This window comes from Syngnathus typhle, linkage group LG2, assembly GCF_033458585.1.
Source record: "Syngnathus typhle isolate RoL2023-S1 ecotype Sweden linkage group LG2, RoL_Styp_1.0, whole genome shotgun sequence".
NCBI classification, from domain to species: Eukaryota; Metazoa; Chordata; class Actinopteri; order Syngnathiformes; family Syngnathidae; genus Syngnathus; species Syngnathus typhle.
In genome coordinates, this window is record NC_083739.1 from 24625631 (window position 1) to 24640835 (window position 15205).

General features: G+C 43.1%; 1 protein-coding gene and 1 long non-coding RNA gene across 7 annotated transcripts in view; both read left to right on the plus strand.

Annotated features, from left to right (window-relative positions):
• The first annotated feature begins 652 nt into the window (after positions 1-652).
• Positions 653-4036, plus strand: LOC133166555 (uncharacterized). Of its 2 annotated transcripts, XR_009717822.1 has the most exons (4): positions 653-1456; positions 1892-2398; positions 3538-3690; positions 3758-4036. It is a non-coding gene; the product is annotated as an uncharacterized LOC133166555 (long non-coding RNA). The 2 variants fall into 2 exon arrangements; XR_009717821.1 differs by having other exon boundaries at positions 1892-3690.
• A 7455-nt stretch (positions 4037-11491) lies between these two features.
• Positions 11492-15205, plus strand: part of lama5 (laminin, alpha 5) — a 348173-nt gene continuing 344459 nt past the window's right edge. For 4 of the 5 annotated variants that reach the window (XM_061273122.1, XM_061273123.1, XM_061273126.1 and 1 more), the window contains exon 1: positions 11493-11976. In XM_061273122.1, coding sequence (XP_061129106.1) covers positions 11710-11976 — 267 coding nt within the window. In that variant the 5' untranslated portion in view covers positions 11493-11709. Of the gene's footprint in view, positions 11977-15205 lie in introns of all 5 variants that reach the window. The other variant, XM_061273125.1, reaches the window with a different exon arrangement.

Below are 15205 nucleotides of genomic sequence, written 5' to 3' on the forward strand. Positions count from 1 at the left end.
GTTGATGAACCCTGTTGTAGAGGGTTAACTACATCTATAGCACCTCCTAATTGCTCAGAAGACTGTTTGGGCTTTCATGATGTTCAAAATTTTGTTAGTTTTCATGGAACACTATGGTGGCAATGTGTCGTTTATAAAGAAAAGAATGGCCCTTTTCAATGTCTAAATAAACAGAAAAACAAAAAAATATATATTTTTTAGAAATTTAATTTTATAATAATCCATCCATTTATTTGGGGCACTTCCGGTTTAATTTAGGTCACTTTCGGTTTAGCTGAGGTCACTTCCGGTTTATTTGGGGTCACTTCCGGTTTAAAAAGGGCTCTTCCGATTTATTTGGGTCACTTTCGGTTTGATTAGGGGCACTTCCGGTTTACCTAAGATCACTTCCGGTTGATTTGGGGTCACTTCCGGTTTATTAGGGGTCACTTCCGGTTTGATTTGAAGCAATCTGGGATCCAGTAATTTTGGAAGTGACATTAAATTGAAGCTCTGTAATATGTGCAGCTTTTCCTTTACATGTTTAATAAAATGCTCTCCGAGCTGTCTAGCGATAGGATTAATGCCCCTCTTGCTCCCTTCTTGGACCATCTTCTTTTTTCCATGTATAATGCGCAAAATTTAACTAATTTATTGTCCTAAAATCTGGGGTGCGCATTATACATGGATCCATCCGGATATGATACGGAGGCCGCCATTACAGATGCGCTTTCTTCTCTGCTGTTCACTTCAAACACGCTCCATACGAACACAATGCTCTCGTATCAGACGCTTGCTCGATCACCTGCTTGTTTGCTGTCACAATGTACCCTACACAAATCCGAAACATTTCTTCGCTATTGAGGTTGCTAGCGCATGCGCAGTGATACTGACCGGCAGAATAACATCCGGTTGTTCCCAAAGATGATCTTTTTTCTGAAATAATTTTACGTTTACGGACTTAAGTAGGAGTCAAAATTTGGGTGCGTATTATACATGGGTACAGGCTTTTTTCCAGCATCAACATGCCATTTTTAGGGTGCGTATTATACATGGGGGCGCATTATACATGGAAAAAAACGGTATTTTCAGGAGACGAATAACCTTCGAGGCAGACACTTTTCTGCTCCGAAAGCTCCACAGTTGCTTCATGAAACGGAGCTAAGATTGGCAGACACCCAGTGATATGTGCATAGTCTTCTGATGTTTGGACGGGGATACCTCTGTCCAAACGGAGTGGTTGTTTCCAGCTGTGACATCTGCTTTGAGCAGGAATGACTGGGCAGCAGTGAGAAGTAGGTGCTTTTCCCATTGTACCCTGCTGTCATCATTGAGCAAGTAATTGCTGCCTCCCCTCCTTTCTCTGAAGCCTTGCAGGGATGAGTGAGCTCACCTGTCTGTGCAATGCAGCCACTCAAGTTTACAGCTTCCGTGCCTGCGGCGTGGACCACCAGAGCATGTTGGAGCATGCCCACTGGTGAGTACGAACAACATACACTAAGCCTGCCTTGTGCTATACTTCAGGACAAAGACCGTTCTGTATCAACTGGTTCATTATCTTTGTTTAGCTTCTTCCTGACTACAGAAGAAGTGAGGGGATAAGTACGTAACTACATAGTATATAGGCAAGCATCTTTTGTGTGCACCAAAACACAGCTCAGCCTTAGTCCGCAAGGACAGAATGACACTTTCTTTCTTTCTTTTTGTTTTTCTTTCTTTCTTTTTGTTTTTCTTTTTCTTTCTTTCTTTCTTTCTTTCTTTCTTTCTTTCTTTCTTTCTTTCTTTCTTTCTTTCTTTCTTTCTTTCTTTCTTTCTTTCTTTCTTTCTTTCTTTCTTTCTTTCTTTCTTTCTTTCTTTCTTTCTTTCTTTCTTTCTTTCTTTCTTTCTTTCTTTCTTTCTTTCTTTCTTTCAGAAACTGCACATCACACGCACCTTATAAACCAATAAGACCCTGAAGCAACGGAACTGAAGCAAACAATTGCCACGCACTTAGATGAGCTTGCAAAGTCTCTCGACGGATATTTCCCTACAATAGAGTCATATCCAGCATGGGTGAGACAGCCGTTCACGTTTGCTGTTGAAACAGCAGATGTCAATGATGAATTCCTCGACGAAATTATTGAAATTCAGCAGAGCCAGGTTCAACAGCAACTCTTCAGAACAACAACGCTCTCAACGTTTTGGTCTCGACAAATGAACAAGTATCCATTTATTGCTAAGAAAGCCTTGGATGTTTTTATACCATTTGTTACAACATATCTTTGTGAGCAATCCTTTTCGAGGATGCTGGACATAAAAACGAAGAAAAGGAACAGACTTTGCTGTGAAAATGACATGAGAGTGGCACTTGCCAAGGTGAAGCCACGCATATCTGAACTGATCTCTCAAAGGCAACAGCAAAAGAGACATTGATTTCCAGGTATGTAATTTGGTGTGAGTTTGTATGTCATTCCCTCCCCCCCCGACTAAAGAGTGGTTTGGTGAATGCGCATATGAAACAGATGGGGTTCGGTACCTCCAAAAAGGTTAAGAACCACTGAGCTACAGGGAACTGCCCCATAACATTAACCACAACAGCAACGAATTCAAGCCTTTCCACCCATATCAAATGCATTCATTCCTTATGTGCACCACCAGCACATCTAATGCAGTGGCTACACCTGACCTAGGGAAGTACCTGATGTGTCACGAGCTGGTGAGTTCAGGCTTGCTGAAGTTTGATGACAGACCAGCGAACTATTGGGCCTGGAAAACATCTTTTCTCAGCTCAACTAATGACTTAAGGCTCTCCGCTAGGGAGGAACTCGATCTCCTATGCAAATGGCTCGGGCCATTGTATTCTGAGGAAGCTAAAAGGATCAGAGCAGTACACATCCACAATCCACCTTCTGGCATCAGGATGCTGTAGCAGAGACTGGAAGACGTTTACGCCTCTCCAGAAATGATTGAAAACGCTCTTCTGAGAAAAGTTGAAGATTTCCCTAAAATATCTGTCAAAGACAATCACAAACTTAGAGAACTCGGAGACATCCTCATGGAGCTTGAAGCAGCTAAGACAGACTTCACTTCATGTGTAGTCAGCCCAATCGTCCAGAAACTCCCGCACACGCTACAAGAAAAGTGGATCACTGTTGAATCACGCTACAAAGAGCAACACAGGATTCCATACCCACCATTCTCAGTCTTCGTAAACTTCATCTGTGACCAAGCTAAAATACGCAACGACCCCAGCTTCGCCAGCATAATAGGCTCATGGGGCGTGACCTAGACAGACAAAAGTAGCCTAGTCAGCAACCCAGTGAGAACCTCAGTTGCTGTGAGAAAGACTGAAGTCTCAGACGACAGCAATGCCAGTGGCAGCACCACAGCAACCGAACCTGATGGTAATCCTGACAGAACACTGCTCGCTGCATAACAAGCCACATCCACTAAGAAAGTGCCACGGCTTCAGAAACAAAACACTGGAAGAGAGAAAGGCATATCTGAAGGAGAGAAACATGTCTCAAATGCTGTGCGTCATGCAATCATCTGGCCAAAGACTGTGCCATGCCTCTGCAGTGCAAGGAGTGTAACAGCGACAAACACCCCTCAGCAATGCACCCAGGGCCTGCCCCGTGGAAAACTGAAGTCCAACGGACTGGCACAGACCATGGCGGGGAGCAGCGTCAGGAAGTGGAGGCTGCCCCATCAGTGAATCCCAAATGCACCAAGGTATGTGGTAATGTTAACACTTCTAAATCATGCTCCAAAATCTGTCTTGTGCTCGTGTATCCTGCAGGGCAAAGAGACAGAGCGCTGAAAACCCATGTAGTTCTCGATGAACAAAGCAACAAGTCACTGGGCAGAACAGAGTTCTTCGAACACTTCAACATTAAAGATGAAGGATCAACATACACTCTAAAGACCTGCTCAGGGGTGTACGAGACTTCAGGGCGACGCGCCAACAACTTCATTGTGGAGTCGCTAGATGGAAACACACAATTTCCACTACCTACCTTGACTGAATGTGACATGCTGCCAGACGACAGGACAGAAATTCCATCGCCCGAGGTAGCCAGACATCTTGAGCACCTAGTGGACAGAATCCCAGCTGTAGACCCAAGTGCATCTATCCTGCTTCTCCTAGGACGGGATCTGATCCAGGTATACAAGGCACGAGAACAGTGTAACGGCCCTCGCAGCACACCGTTTGCCCAGCGGCTTGATCTTGGATGGGTGATCATCGAAGACGTGTGCCTGGGAAGAGCTCATAAGACAACGGACGTCTTCAGGACCAGTGTACTGGTGAGCGGGCGCCCCTCCATCCTCAGCCCATGCACCAGCAGCCTACTTGTTAAGGAGAAGATTGACGGTCCTGAGCCTCCCCACAGCTTCTCAAGTGTCTCTACATCCAATTACAATAACATTGTAGATAGCCTAAACACCACTGTGTTTCAAAGAACACAGCATAATGACAAGCTTAGCATGTCTGTTGAAAAAGAACTTTTCCTTGACTTAATGGACAGAGAGGTTCACATGGATGAAGCAAATTGCTGGGTAGCATGTCTGCCTTTCAAGCCAAACAGGCCACGCCTACCCAACAATATACAACACGCCATGAACCGTTTTAGATCCCTGCGCCGCATGCTGGAAAAGAAACAAGACATGAAGAAACAATTCTTCAAATCCATGCAAGCTATGTTAGATGCAGACCAAGCTGAACCCGCTCAAAAGCTCACACCACAGCAAGAACGCTGGATGTTTATCACCCACAGAAGAGAGACCAGATCCGCGTAGTGTTCTACTCTCGCGCCAAGCATGAGGATCTTTCCCTCAATGATGTTCTTCTCCAAGGGCCTGATATGAACGATACTCTACTGGGAGTCCTCACCCGCTTCCGCAAAGAGCTGATAGCTGTGACAGCGGATATACAGCAGATGTTGTACTGCTTTATTGTTCAGCAAGAGCATCGTGACTTCCTGAGATTCTTGTGGGTCGAAGATAATGACCCAAACAAGCAAATCATTGAATATCGCATGAATGTGCACGTTTTTGGAAATTCTTCCTCACCTGCAGTAGCCATCTACAGACTGAGAAAAGTCGCCCTGCATGGAGAGAAAGAGCATGGCACTGCAGCTAAACAGTTCATCATGAGGAATTTCTATTTGGTTGATGGGTGAATTTCCCACTGAAGACGAAGCCATCTCTGTCCTGAAAACAACAAAGGAGATGTTAGCAGACTCAAGCATCAAACTACACAAAATAGCATCCAACAGCCGTTCCGTGATGGATGCCTTTCCCCCTGAAGAGAGGGCCAAAAACCTAGTGGATTTGGAGCTAAGTGTAGACCCCCTACCACTACAGCGGAGTCTAGGACTTACCTGGAACCTACAGTCTGACACGTTCACCTTCCGCGTATCCAGAAAACAGAAGCCATTCACTAGAAGGGGAATCTTACCTATTGTCAATGGCCTGTACGACCCCCTGGGATATGTGTCACCTGTAACTATCCAAGGGAAGGCCTTAGAGAGCTCTCCACCGTACAAGCTGAATGGGATGATCCTCTTCCACCGCCAAAGGAAGAACAGTGGAGACTGTGGACTGACTCACTGTGTGAGCTTGAACATCTTCAGATCAACAGACTCTATGTGCCCGTCTCTCTGTACTCCACAAGGCACAGAGAACTCTGCGTCTTCTGTGACGCGTCCATGATGGCTATATCAGCAGTGGCCTACCTCAAAGCAACAGACACAGAGGGAAACTCCCACGTTGGCTTTGTCATGGGCAAGTCAAAGCTGGCCCCACACCCTCCACTTACGATTCCACGTCTGGAACTTTGTGCTGCTGTCCTGGCCACTGAAATGGCAGACCTAATCACAGATGAACTAGACATAGACATCCACAAGATCACATTCTACACAGACAGTAGGATAGTCTTGGGCTATATCCACAATGCAAGCAGAAGATTTTACATATATGTAGCCAATAGAGTTGCCCGTATTAAGAAGTACACAAGTCCTGATCAGTGGCACTTTGTAAGCACAGAACAGAACCCCGCGGATCATGGTACCCGCTCAGTGCCAGCTGCTGCATTGAAAGACACTAACTGGTTTCTGGGCCCAGCTTTCTTGTCAACAGACACCTGCTCACAGCCAGACACATTTGAGCTTATGGACACTGATCCAGATGTAGATAGACGCCCAAAACAGGGTACAGCTTTCACCACCAATGCCTCTGAAAGTGAGTCGGGGTCTCACCGATATGAACGCTTCTCCAGTTGGAAGACACTCAGTCGGGCTATAGCCAAGCTCATACACAAGGTAAAAACATGCATGAAAAATCAAAACAGCAAAACTAATGCACTGACGCAGGCAAAACTAGTGCTAATGAGAAATGCTCAACGTGATGCATTTCCAGAAGAGATTAAATGTCTTTCCAAGAGTGATGTCCTCCTCAAAACCACTCCTTTGAGAAAGCTGAACCACATCGTGGCTGCCGATGGCCTTCTGAGAGTTGGAGGACGCATCCCATTAGCCGATTCACCCTGGGAAGAGAAACACCCAATCATTGTCCCCAAGAAGCACCACATAGCCACCTTACTGGTGAGACATTACCATGAACAGGTTGCACATCAGGGCAGGCATCTGACAGAAGGCGCTGTCCGTTCTGCTGGGCTGTGGCTGATTGGAGGCAACAGGCTGGTGTCAAGTGTCATACACAAATGTGTGACCTGTAACAAGCTACGAGGAAGAATGGAAGAACAAAAACTTACCTGCTGAACGACTCAATCCAGGTTCTCCTTTCACAAACGTAGGTGTTGATGTGTTTGGCCTGTGGATCATCAGTGCAAGACAAACACAAGGTGGCATTGCAGAGAATAAGCGCTGGGCAGTCATGTTCACCTGCCGAGTTTCAAGAGCTGTGCTCATTGAAGTGCTGCAATCCTTGTTATCTTCAAGGCTCGGAAACGCACTGAGAAGGTTCACAGCTGTCCGTGGCCCTGTTTACCTCTTCCTCTCTGACAGAGGAACGAACTTTGTCGGGGCATGCAAGGAGCGCAAAATAAACTCTGATGACCCTGAACTGAAAGCCTATCTTCAAGAGCAAAGCTGCACATGGACATTCAACGCTCCCCACTCCTCACACATGGGTGGAGTGTGGGAGCGGATGATAGGTGTTGCCCGAAGAATACTGGATGCCCTGCTGCTCAAGACAAAAACCCTACTTCTGACTCATGAGGTCCTGGTCACGCTCATGTCCAAAGTCATGGCCATCATGAACGCTAGGCCTCTAGTGCCCATCTCTTTAGACCCAGACATGCCCAGGGTTCTGTCACCCTCAATGCTCCTAACACAGAAGATTGATCCAGTTTCGCCACCACCAGGAGAGCATGACCTCAAAGACCTCTACAGCAGGGGTGTCCAACTCCAGTCCTCGGGGGCTGCATTCCTACGTGTTTTCCAAGTTTCCCTCGTTAAACACACCTGATTCAATTATCAGGCTCCTGCAGAATGTGAGAATGAAGATATCAGTTAATATCTCACACCTATCAATAAAACAATCCAATCTAACAGCAAATACCTTCTCCAAGATTTTGGAAAATTGGGGAAGCAATGAGACTGGCCTGTAGTTGGTATAAAGATTCTTCTCATCGGCCTTATAGATGGGAACTACTTTGGCTATTTTCATTTTTGTGGGAAAGGAGCCCAGTTTCAGCGAGAGGTTACAAATATGTGCTATGGGATCTGCTATAGCTACTATTACATATTTAATTAGGTATAGATCAATATCCTCACAGTCCCTTAAAGTTTTGTTCTTAAATTGTTTAACTATATCAATTATTTCAGTTTTATCTGTATTTCTCAGAAAGATGGTCGCCGGGTTTCGTTCCCCAAAAAATTGTGATACACCTCGCCTTTGTGAAAGGATTATCTCATTTGCCAGTTTAGGCCCTACATTCACAAAGAATTTGTTAAATCCTGCCACTACTTCATCACTATTATTAATTGTCTTACCATTTTCAAAGAATTCATTTCCGAATGCGGCACTTATCCTTTTTCTTCTTATAATTGAGTTTAAAATATCCCATGTGTTCTTTATATTATTTTTATTTGTTTCCAACAGTTTACTATAATAATCTTTCTTACATTTTCTAAGAATTTCTGTTAGTTTATTTTTATATCTTTTTTATTTAGTTTCTTTCTCCTCAGTTCTGTGTTTAATAAAGTCTTCATATAATTATTTATTTTTTTGCAGGCATTCAATAGACCCCCAGTGAACCACGGTTTAGCTGGTCGTTTTGAAGTTTTCTTTGGTCGCTGAATTGGACAGTTTTTATGATATAGAGCAGGGGTCACCAACACGGTGCCCGCGGGCACCAGGTCGCCCGTGAGGACCGCATGAGTCGCCCGCAGGACTGTTCTAAAATTAGCTCAAATAGTGGCACTTGTCAGTGAGCTGCATCTATTTATTTTACAGTCAAACCTCGGTTTCCGATTGTCCCGGTTCTCGAACAAATCCGAATTTGAACAAAAAATTCGAGATTTTTTTGCTTCAGTTGTTGAACAAAATTCGGAGGTCGAACCTCGTGAGATGAGCCGGGAGGACCCGAGAAAACCCGACCGCGCGGCCCGGATGCCGACTGACTCCGTAGTTATTGTATTTTCGTTACTTTGAGGAGTGTATTAACCCTTAATCATGCCTCCAAAGAAAGCAAGTGGGAGCAGTAAAGGCCATCGTAAAACAGAAAGTCGCTCTTAAAGCAATGCGACAATGAGCGCCCGGCGCGCTGCGGTTGCGCGATCGGACCAAATTAAGCTCCCTGAGCACTAAGGTCCACTTAAATACAGAAAAGAGACACAGGAGGTGTGTCGCAAAAGACTTTACTGAACATAACGTAATTTCCGGACTATAAGCTTTGTCCATATATACGGCTATAAGGCGCACCATTAATGCAATCACAATATAATAACTTGAAATAGTGAAAACAATAACAATATATCAATAATGTTAATATCACACAACACACAAAATAAACATGTAAAGCTTACTTTAATAACTACAAAATAAAACAGTCAGATAGATCAGTAAACTTTAAAAGATTAAAATAATAACAAATTAACAATTTTATGAAAGTTGAATGAATTTGTTATTAGATGTATTAAGTTTGTTTTATTGTTGTTATTGTTGTTTGAATAAGAAGGGTGATATTGGTGTTTGTGACTACAGTAAAAAGGCCAGGTTGCATCATGTCTGATTTTTAATCCATATCATATCATTCTCCATTTTATCTTTTTTATTTATACAAAATAATGATCTATAGTCTTTTTGATTCATGATTCATAGTCTTCAGCGGGCCACTTATGATTGATTTTATGACACAATGCTTCGGGCCAGTTTAAATTTAGACATGGGCCGCATTTGGCCCGCGGGCCGGATTTTGGTCCATATATAAGGCGCACTGTCGGCTTTTGAGAAAATTTGAGGTTTTTAGGTGCGCCTTATAGTCCGGAAAATACGGTACTCGTAGAATAAGGAATAGGAAGAACAGCGGGAGCGCGTTACCACATGAACACCATGTTTCCAACACACCCTTCAAACCGTAGTTCCATGAGGAAATTCTGTATGCGAACACCACAGTTTAATAATAAATGTGATTCCACTCTATTCCTATGCAACTTTACTAGCAGCGTCCTCATAACATCGTGCTAACAACATAACATGAGTAATGTTATGGTGTGTTATAGTCACCGAGGTGCAGGAGAGAATCTGGTCCATTTTTTAAGATATAGGAAGATTCAGTCATACTCTGATAAACGGAAATAAGGCAAGTTATTTATTCTTTCTTGTGCAGTCCGGTACCAAATGATCCACAGACCGGTGTTGGTCCGCGGCCCGGGGGTTGGGGACCACTGCTATACACGTCTTCTTTACACTGATGTTAATGTGATGATGTACTATACTAATGCAATGTGACGGGAGAGGTTTCTGTGAAATGTTAATGGCTTGCAGTTCCGAGCTGCCTGGCATCAACAGTGCATGAGTAGTTTACTTTTGATACTGTCATGCCTCGTCCCCAGTTTTGGTTAGGTGTCTGTGTGCTCGCCCCTCCCTTCCTGTGTGCCCTTGATTAGTGTAATCACACGCACCTGCCTCTCGTTACCTGTGTTGTATTTAAGTTCTGTTTGCGTGTCACTCGCCGTCGGAGCATTGCATGAGATGTGGACAAGGCATGGCGCATGGTCACCCGGTCTGGTTGGCGCCTGTCTTTTGTGTCACGCTTTGGTCGGTTAGTCATGTCAGTTTGTTGTTTAGTCATGTCAGTTTGCCGAGTCCTTTGAATTTGCTTCAGTAAACCCTGGTCCAAGCTGCACTTGGTCGCTCTGCTCCATTACTCTACTCTGAAGCCTGACAGATACTTCACATACAAAGTGTACATCATTTTTTACATCATGTTCTGAATCAAAAACCAAAAGTTAAGAGTACAGCAAATTGCCTAGTTTTGTTAGTTTAGCTTTCATTTACATAAATTGTGCGTCCACTGCGCATTGAAGGACTTTTAACCATAATGTCACTCTTCACGGCAAAAGCGTATGCAACCTCTACTGGCGCCACTGTTCAACAAACCCATGTAATATAACAAAGACAAAGGCTATTGAGAGAATAGAGTAAATAAGATAAGAAGCCTTTATTGTCATTGTACGGTGAGATACAACAAAAATGAGGAGCAACTCCAATAAAAAACAAGCAAAAACATAGAGCAACAATAAAATAAAACAATAAAACAAGCAAAACATAGAGCATACAACACTGTGTACAGTACAGTAAGTAAGTGCAGAGCAGGTGAATAATTTATGTGCAATTTGTATGCATAACAGTGCAATGCCATGTGTTGTGTGCAGTAGCAGCAATGAAATTTGCTATGAGTTATTTGGAGTTCAGTGCAGTGATAGCCTGTGGAAAGAAACGGTTTTGTCTGAAATGACTTGAATGATCATTTTAGCCTTCTTCTCTACCTTGTGTGATGTGTGAAAGTGAGACACACTGAAACAGAATTGAATAAAATATTGGATGGACTATAACGTTACTACAGTGGCTTTTAACTCGCTGGAAATGTGCATATTATTTCAGAACATGTATGACCTTGAGAGGGCTCAACCAATAACTGTCATGACCAATAATAAGCTCCGTACTATAAGCGATTGTGTAGCGCAATAAAAATAAAACACAATTTAAAAGCATGCAAGTTGGCGGACTCCTAGATGGATGAAAAGTCATCGAAAAACAAAGACCTGTGTGGCGGACGTGCTACCAGACGACCACCGTGTCGGCGGGTTGTGTGTATTTAACCGATTAATATTGTTTATAGGCCTACAGATTTAGGGTTAGGGTTATGGTCTATAATTGGACTGGGCAACTGACTTTCTTTGATAGTCCCCCGATTTGCGAGGACGAGACGACGACTCTTCATACCGCCCCTCCTTGCGCGTGCACGAGCATGCAAGTAACGTGACCAAGTAGGAGGCCCACTTGAGCGTGCTCGCGACCCTTATTAGTCACGGACGGAGCAAGCGCACATTCACATCTGCCGCTTAGTAACGCGCAGGAGCACGCTGGCGGCTTAGACGCGACTACATTTTCAGCTTTTCCCTCGCTCGACCCACTGACTTTCCTATACAAACAAGTTGAGCGCTTCGCTTAGCTCACAACTTTTTTTTTTTTCTTTTTTTTTTACCACAGGTGGTGTCGGCGATGGCGCCTCTTACGCGCCTTGCTTTACTGCCGTTAGTTTCGGCCTTGGTGCTAGTGGTCTCGCTTCCGGTGTCCACACAAGAGGCCGCAAGTGAGGGTGGCATAAATGGCTTCAGCCTGCACCCGCCGTACTTCAACCTGGCGGAGGGCACCAAAATCACTGCCACTGCCACCTGCGGGGAAGACGAGGCTGGAAAGAGCGTGCCCGACCTCTACTGCAAGCTGGTCGGTGGACCGGTGTCGGGAGACCCTGGACAGACCATCCAGGTGAGCCCTACTGAAGGAATAGACAACGCGTGCAGGCGACTAACTCCGATTCACACGTTTTTTGTTGAGGAACAACATTTACTTAACAGTATTCGACCCACCAGACCAGCGGGTCTGTTGTGTGGTACTTAGAGTGTGGGTATTGTTCTCTCCACCTCTATTGCAGTTCTATAATGCAGTACGAGTCCTATGCAGCCCAGTCCTAGTGCAGGGTATGATAAAGTTGTGCTCGAGAACGAAACACAAAAATATTACTGTATGTAAACGGGTCATTCAAGAATTAGGGTTAGGGTCTAAAAAAAAAAAAAAGAAATCTGCACTTATATAGCACTTTATCTACACTTTAAAGTGAAAAAGAAAAAAGTATTTAAACAGCATTTCTCACGTCCATTAGCTCCTTGCAGACTTAGCTCCAAAAGGGATCAAGAAAAATGATTTACAATGCCTCACATTCACCCTTTCACACACATATTCATACACCAGTACGAGGCTGTTTCCATGCAAGGCGCTGCCAGGCCCCCGGGGAGCAAATTAAGGTTCAGTGTCTTGCTCAAGGACACTTCGACATGGTCACCAGGATGAGGATTGAACCGACAACCTGAGTTGGGAGACAAACACTTTACCATGAGCTCCCATAATCTTTCTCTTTTCAGATTCATCAGTAGTCGGTAATAAACAGACTTGATTAGCTCAGTTTATACGTAGATCAATTGTACAATTTATATTACTTGATTTATTGGGTTTTTACAATACTTAGTGCAACCCTGTTACCAATAATGAGAAACCAGACAAAGTATTGGTTTCTGAAATATAATTCATTTTCCATTACGTAAATAAAGTAACATTGTCTCTGAATAAGCAATTGATTTCACATGTGACTTGATTTTAACTTTCAAAATCTGTCTCATCCAACTTTTCATGAATGTCACGTTTCACTTTACCAATTTCAGTAATGTACAATATTTATCCTAACACATTTTTTATGTGATTGTATAAACTCTTTAAGTTGGCTTGAAAACGTTTGAGCTGAGAAAGTAATTTAGGTTTATTTTCATTTCATAAAATTATCTGGTAAGGGTTAAAATTGGGGTAACAGGGTTACATAAAGTAAGTACGATCATTAGCTAGCTACATTATTTTTGAGTACAGATTGTCAAATAAATGACAAATAAACGGCCAAGACACCAAAGTCTTTTGAAAAAGTTTTAATCCCGTCTGATGCACTAATACTTTTTTTAAGTACTTTTGTCTCCTTTGTAAATCACCATCACTCTTGGCTCGGTACTGTCTCTGCTTTCCAGTCGCACTCAATGGTGAGCCACACTGTATGAAAAACAATTTATCTTACTTAATTTAGTGTCACCTACTATTATGAATTGTAATTCATTGTTTGAATACATGTTTATTTATCTTGTTAATCCATCCCATCTAGGTAGTTGCTGCAACCAAAATATTGCAATTTGCACTCCCATTAGGGAAAAAAAGTAAACGATTCAGTATGTAAGTCGGAAATTGTTTATAGTATGCAGAGTAACTAAATTATGTCTCAGAAATTGTAACTTTTCTAAACTGAATTACAAATAATAGTTTCTAAAGTCTGAGTGAATTGGAGGTGATGCAACCCTGTTAATGGAGTGCAACCTTGTCACTCTAATCACAGCAACAGGGTTGCAACTCCACACGAATGTTGATTTTCTCTCAGGAGTACATACGAGATGTTTAGCTAGCTGTTATAGCTGACCAAGAGGACCAACTCATATAAATAGGTCAGTAAGATAATAAAAAACCAATAGTTTTATTCTGATTACATGCATAATAGCAGTGCATAAGGTAAAGGGAGACAATCAACTCTGGCTAACTGTTATAAAAATATGAAAATAGAAGGGAGGACATACCTTTGCTCGAGCCATTCTTTTTGAAAATTGGTTGATATCCATTTCCAGCGTATCATTCACTGATTTCTTCTACCATGCTAAAAAGGTGGGACACGTTCCAGGAATAATAATTATTTTTGAAATGTAATGTTTATTAAAACAAATGTTCCCACAGTTACGGGAGGCAGCAATGAAACAAATGAACAAATAATACTCCCACCCAAAAAATGCTATTTAAACTTCATTTTAACTGTTTTATTTGCGATTCAGTTTGGTCATTAGGGAGGTGGCACAAGAGGAAAGTGGTATTTTAGAGGTATTTGGTATTTTAAAAATATTCACTCATTTTTTATATAATGTGTCATCAGGACAACATTCATTGAGAAACTGCATGTTTTAGTATTTTGTATGTAGCTTATTTAAAATTTGATGGGTGGGATGTAAGATAGATAGATAGATAGATACCGTTTTTTTCCATGTATAATGCGCCCCCATGTATAATACGCACCCTAAAAATGGCATTTCAATGCTGGAAAAAAGCCGGTACCCATGTATAATACGCACCCGAATCTTTTTTATTTTTTTATAAGTCCCAATGATCGTCACACACGTATCTGGATGTGGTGAAATTTGTCCTCTGCATTTGACCCATCCCTGTGTGATTTTGATCCATCCCCTGGGGGAGCAGTGAGCAGCAGCGGCGCCGCGTTCGGGAATCATTTGGTGATCTAACCCCCCAATTCCAACCCTTAATGCTGAGTGCCAAGCAGGGAGGCAATGGGTCCCATTTTTATAGTCTTTGGTATGGTCTTAACTAGGCTGGATGTATTTTTTTTGTTGGCGTTGATTTCTCCGACTGCCCGTAAAGTTAAAGTTAAAATGAAGAGAGGAAAGTGACGGGCCGACATGTGAAAAAGGCGGCTCTGTATGGGAGAGACTTTGAAGAGGAATAAAAACACCCTTGGAAACCAAAACTTCCCCCTCGTCGTGACTCGGAGCCGCAACAAATGTTTTGGATTTGTGTAGGGTACATTGTGACAGCAAACGAGCAGGTGATATATATAGCCGTAAAGAAGGAGGCCGAGGACTACTGAGTGTGAGAGCCACTGTTCGGGATGAAACAGCCAAGATCCTTGAGTACATCAAGGAAAAGGCCCGAACGGATGACGTGCTCAGTGAATGTCTCAGACAATGGCAAACAGAGGAAGAGTGGCTAGCGACACCATCATGGGAGGACAAACCCCTACATGGGATGTACCATCGGCAGATAAGTGAAGTGGCTGACATCAAGAAATCCTACCAATGGCTGGAAAAAGCTGGACTGAAGGACAGCACAGAGGCACTCATCATGGCTG